Here is a 6,274-nt window from a genome sequence, read left to right on the forward strand (position 1 = left end):
GACCATTTCGCTTAACTGGAGAGCATTTGTTTAGCCTCTTTTTTGTATGCATACCTCTTAATGAAATGGTTTCCTTTAAAAAAAAATGGGCTATGACATGAAGAGGTGGGGTTCTTCCTAGTGAATATATATATATATAATGCTTTAATTTTTGTATGCTTTTCTTGTCTTATGCTCAGAAGAAGAAGGGGGAGGATCAAAAGAAAAAATCTGTTAGTTACTGCTTGAGGGAGAGTTGGGGCTCTCAAGTCATGTGATATAGGTGTTAGATGAGATTTTTTTTACCAAAGTGGAGAATCGAACCTACAACCTCTTGATTAGAGATATATATCAACTACGGCAGATGTACACTCACCTTGCTGCAAATTAACATGAAGATGGGTGGAGAGAGTGTAGGATAGGAAATAATTAAGGAGGTGAGAAAAGAAAGTAATAATTAACAAGGGATTAGGGGTAAATAATAATGATAATGATAAATAAAGCGAGGAGTGAGAGGGGTGAGGTGCAATATATATATAATTAATGTGGCATAAATAGAAAGAAGGAGAGGGAATTAAGGAGTGGCGTAGTGAAGAACCATAATGTGATGAATGGTTGAGGAATGTGGAAGCAAAGTAAGAGAGTTTTTGTGTTTGGAGGTCCATATATTGTCTCTTATATGCTGCATCGTCAAGCAAGGTTCCAGCTTTTCCCCTCTGCACCTTATTTCTATCTGCACCCACAGAACACACCACCAACACCCAATTAATTAATTAACATCTCACTCAATTTTATTCCACAACAAAATTAAAATATGGCTGAGGTGGCACACACCCAAGCATGACATAAGAAACCACCAAACAATCACAATCTCACCTTCCCTACCTCTTCTTTTTCTTTTCCTTTTCCCTAATTTATATATGTATTCACTCTATTATTTAAGGAAACAAAAAAAAAAAAAAGTACCATCTGCATTTTCCATGCATGCCACTCCCATTCTCAATCTCTGTATGTCCTCCAATATATATAATACCAATAAGTAGTTGCCACGTACAAACACACCATATCCATTATTATTTACTTCAATATCTTCGGGTAAAAATCAATTTCTACATAATAATTAATAAGTGTAAGTTGTTCTGGGTTTTGTTGGGTGGGATTTTAATTATTGCCCAAAGTTTACGTGGAGGAGATATACAAATTTCGTACCTTAAACGGTGGACTTAGAGTTTCCTTTTCTTTAATTTGTACAAGGAAGGAGATCAGAATGAGAGCTATATCCCTAATTAGTCAACCGTTATCCTAAGTCTTCTCTTTCTCTCTCTCTCAATAGAATAAGGTATATGCAATAGCTGTATGTTCATGACATGAAGCGCATGCAAGAAGACAACAAACGAAAAATACTATTATGCATCCATAAACCCATAATTAGAGTTGACCTCTAATAAAACAATAATTACTTAACACACAATTTTTTGGTTTAGTTTAATGGAAGGGAATGTTGGGTATCTCACACATTATCCTAAATAATCACACATATGTATTTGTAACCAACACACAACTTAGCTTAATTAACATGTATCGTTGTACTAAAAATACTGCTTATTTTAATTTAGAATATTAGTTTTATTAATAAAGACAAATATACCTTTCATCACAAGTTAATTAATTATTTGCTTAACAGGAATTAGGAAACCTTCCATTCAAATGTGTTTCAAGGATCATCATGGGAATAATTAACATGTTTATACTTTATACATCATATGATCATGCATGCATGATTCATGTTCTTATTAAATATGTCTATTTATATCTTTAACTGGGGGTTATACGTGTACCATATCACCATTTAACATTTCGAAACATAACAAATATATACAAAAACCAATCGTCTATAATTAATTAAGCTAATCGTCAATAGTGAAATTAAATCAAGCATTAACATTTAAGTCTTCCTGATTTTTATATTTATATTGTATATATTCCACTTTCAAAAGGAGAATTGAGGAGTTTGTCACAAGATATGGTTTTTTCCTCCTATTTTAAAGGAAAAAAATTTGAAATGAATGAATGTAGAAGGGAAATTGATATGGTATGATATGTGATGTGTAGATAAAGAGAAAAACTTGCGTTCGTGCGAAACTAGGGTAACTTTAGGCACAAATAATGAAAATAAATTTATAATGCGTAGTAAGAAAACTTTTAGGGCAACGCAATTATTAGGAAAGAAGACATATAATAGTGGGTATTTCATCATCAAGTGTAAAACAGAAGCAATATAATGCAACAATTGTTTCAGTGACCAATCTACCATCATTCATCTACTCCTCAACTATTATAACCTCCTCTATATAGCTACACACATACATAACAAACATCAAAATATGAAAAAACAAAAGTTATATATGATTTCTTCACTTTATAGTACTGTTAAATCACCCTCATCAAACCCAAAAGTTCGAAGAATATTAAGACGGAATTAAAAGCTAAGAATATGAACTCAAAGACTTCTGATCTTTCACACTATTAGCTAGGGATAATGTTGATTTGGGCACATCATAAAGCATTTAGTAGTTTGAATTCATTGCAGTATTAACATGTATATGGATATGATAGCTAAAATCATTACATTTCAATAATATTGCATTCTTTAAACTCTCTTCAATTCATGAATCTCTCTAAATGTAGTAGCTACAGCTGCAACATAACCTAGGCGTTAAAGTTATGACTGTTTTTTTTTTTTTGGATTTTTTAAGGTTGTTGCTTTGGGTGTTCGCTATATGCAGTTGAGGAACAGCTATGAATGAGTAAGAGAAGTTGCTTTCATTCTTAAAATAGCAACCCTGGCACTCTTCTAACTTGTAAGTTTATAAATTTGTAATATAAATTTTCTAGGTTTTGGGAAAGGGAGCGGTTGTTTTGTTGGTTGGTGTGTTTTTTGTTTTGCACTTCATTAATCCATCATTTTTTAGTTCTCTTAACTTTCACTTTATATTGCTAGTTTCGAGTTACAACAAAAAAAAAAAGAAAAAAAAAACCCCAAAAACAAAAAAGCATTCCTATTCATAACGAACCAGAAATGAAAAGCTTGTGGCCAAGTTTGTAGAGAAAAGACCCAATTCCCCAGATATCGACAAGACAACAAAAGCTTTAATTTTCAACACAAAGTAATAATACAAAGTTTAGTTTTTTCTTTTCTTTGTATTTTTATACTTGTAATGTAAATGGGAAAAAAAAATAATGAGAGAGAACCCTCTTGCAAAGGAAGATGAGGTTAAGGTTAAAGGTTAAACAAAGAGATCCATAGAAGATATATAATTTAGGAAAAATAAATTAGAAAATGATGCGAAAATTATTCAGCAATAATCAAAGGAAAAGGAAGAAGAAGGGTTTACCTGTGATTCGCTATCAAGTCTGAGCTTTTTCACCAGATACTTGATTAGTAATCGAACTGTCATCCTTCCATCCCTTGAGGACAACAAAAAGACAAAATCAAAACCATAATTAGATTATATTAATAACAGATTACACACTGATGCAAAACTCCACAAGCTGAAGCTAAGCTAGGTAACGAATAATATTGAATTTATGTAAACAAAAAATATACACATATATACTTGATTCTCAAGTAGGTGCTGGATCTGTGAGGAAAACTCCCTCTGCATTTCCAAAATTAAACCAAAAAGAAGAAATCTCAGTTAGTTGGAAGTTGGAATGGTATTAAGTATTGGAAATAGAGATTTTGAGATCTTAATTACTGCTTGAATTCCAATGGTTGAAGCGTAAACCAAATCCCAGAATGGGGCCGGTGAGGAGGGTCGATAACTGTGATGGTATCAGAGCTAGGTCCGGGTGGCGCCGCGGCGACTAAGTCAATTCCAGTGTGGAGTTGGAAGGGCCTGGAGAAGTAGGGCCCAAATGGAACAAAAGAAGAACAGGAGGAGGAGGAGTTGTGGTTGTGGGAGATCATTGGCGTGAAACTCCAGTTAACCTCGGCCGGAGGCGAAAACTCCCTTGCGCCAAACGACTCGTTTTCAAGCCCGAATTTGGAGCCGCCTCCGCCATCGCCAGGTAATATATCCAGTGGTTGAGCTGCATCATGTTTGTCGTCGGCGCCGATGCTAAGGCGGAGCCAGCTCTTATCGGCGGCGTCTTGGAGAAGGACATCCTTAGGAGTGTCGCTGAGAGTATGGGGGCCGGTGGATTCATCTTCTTCGGGGAGGAAGGAATTAGTAGTAGAATCATGATGATGATGAAGATGATGATTGTTAAAACCCTCAAACCGATTCATCACACCCAAAGTAGTATTTTGCTGTGAGAAAATATTGAAGGCAAAGCCACCATAACTGGCGGCGTGAAGATTTTGATCATGATTTAGACTTTGAGGAGGAACCATGTTGGATCATGCTAGCAGCTGCAGGAAGATTGGTTATATTTCAAACCCAACACCAAAGAAGAAGAAGAAGAAGAAGAAGAAGAAGAAGAAGAAGGCATATGGTTTGATTTAATTGAGGTGAGAAAAAAGAAAAAAGAATGGTATTATTTGGGAATTAATGATGAGAATTGAGAAGAAAAGAGCAGAAGAGGCGCAGAGAGGGGGGGATCGAGCAGATAAAGGTTTTGGTTTGATGGAGGTGGACAGAGACATAATATTGAGAGGACAACAAGGGAAGAGAATAAATCTCACTTTCCATTAATTCTCTTTGTTTGGAAGCTTGCGGATGAGGCCCAGCCCGATGCCGAGGGAAGACTGCACCTATACACTATACACACACACACAAACAAAAAAAACAAAGATATATATAAAATTAATGGAATTGTGGGGACGAAGAGGAGGAGGGATCCATCTGATGAGTAATGGAAATATTGACTTTATGGAGACCAAATCAAAGAGAAGAGAGAAGAGGGGATGAAGGATCAAAGATCAAAGGGTAAACAACATAACATACCATATGGCATATATAACTTTTTGAAAGGCCATGTGTCCAAAAAGCCTCTTTGTTTTACAATATCACAAAAAAGGTCCTTTTCATTATCCCACCCCCATCCCCATTTTTGTTTCGGGAATTGGGGAAGACAAGCCTAACCCTCTCCCCTCCCCCTTTTTTACTAATTACTCTCCCATAATTCATTTCCAAATCGCTGCCATCAAACTTTTCAAGTGGTGTCCAGTACGCTATTGTCACGTACCCTCAAGTATCTCTATAATGGTATGATATTGTTCGTTTTGAATATAACTTTCACAATTTTACTTTTGGTTTCACCCAAAATATCTCATACAGATAGAGATAATTGTCTTCATCTATGTATGATGGATCATTTCCTTCCCTAGCCAATATAAGATTTTGTTTACATTCCTTATAAACCCAACCGTTACTAATACTAATTCTATATATTTATCTATATAGAAGAAAATTGAAATTTGAATAATGTGATAAGTGTTTAATTTTAAAGGTTACACAAGGAGTAATTAATATAGAACTATAAAAACAAGTTAAGCCTAATTGATGGATTAAGTAGACAAGTATTTTTGGGGCTGAAGTAAGTTTGAGAACCAAAAACTAAATAGAAGTTGTAAAGTGTGATTAAAAAGTGAGAATGTACAGGTGTGTCTTGGTGGAGGGAGTTGGAGAGAAGCATATTTTTATAATAGAGAGATATAAAAAGTGGAAGGGCATGATGAGAAGGAAGGAATGGAGAATATTAATTAAACAAAACATGTAAGGACTGAGAAGAGAAGAAGGAGAATAATAATAAATAGGCAATTATTAATAAAATAAAACAAAACAAAACAAAACACAGAGTGATGATGATGCTGTTTTTCCTCCATCCGAGAAGGAGGCTGGCGTGGCGTTGGCCTCTTTTTCTTCTGTTAATTACTGTCAATTAAGAAATTTAATATATTAATAAACAGGCATCAGGCATGGTATTGGTAATTGGTATGGTTATGGTACGTACCCAAATTAACCATGTGCCGCTCCACTCCACTTCACCAAAATAACATATAATATAATATGAGAGTTTGGTCAGTTTTTTTGGTTAAAAATTGTTGCGCTTTTGGTTCAGCTTCTGCCAATTTGTAGCTTTTCTTTTTCATTAATATTAACTGCTACCTCAAGCTCAAGCTCAGGTCGCAAATTATATTTGGTGGTGTTTATTTCTCTTTCATCCTGAAAAAGCTGACCATTTTCTTTCCAACCCATCAACCATATTATATACATATATATAAGTTCTTTTTTTTTTTCTTTTTTGGGTCTCTCTCTCTAGAAATGGGAAAACAGAGAGAGAGTGACAT

At 34.8% G+C, this 6,274-nt stretch overlaps 1 protein-coding gene across 1 annotated transcript; it reads right to left on the reverse strand.

Annotated features, from left to right (window-relative positions):
* Positions 1 to 489: 489 nt before the first annotated feature.
* LOC111017490 (uncharacterized) lies at positions 490 to 4,920 on the reverse strand. Its single transcript, XM_022293253.2, has 4 exons — positions 3,738 to 4,920; positions 3,597 to 3,638; positions 3,375 to 3,447; positions 490 to 712 (listed from the first exon to the last, which is right to left on the reverse strand). Exons 1-4 carry the CDS (start codon positions 4,373 to 4,375, stop codon positions 554 to 556), a joined length of 912 nt encoding a protein of 303 aa, XP_022148945.1. The 5' UTR covers positions 4,376 to 4,920; the 3' UTR covers positions 490 to 553.
* Positions 4,921 to 6,274: the final 1,354 nt, after the last annotated feature.

Source organism: Momordica charantia, assembly GCF_013281855.1.
Source record: "Momordica charantia cultivar OHB3-1 chromosome 7 unlocalized genomic scaffold, Mcharantia_2.0 BLBB01000007.1, whole genome shotgun sequence".
NCBI classification, from domain to species: Eukaryota; Viridiplantae; Streptophyta; class Magnoliopsida; order Cucurbitales; family Cucurbitaceae; genus Momordica; species Momordica charantia.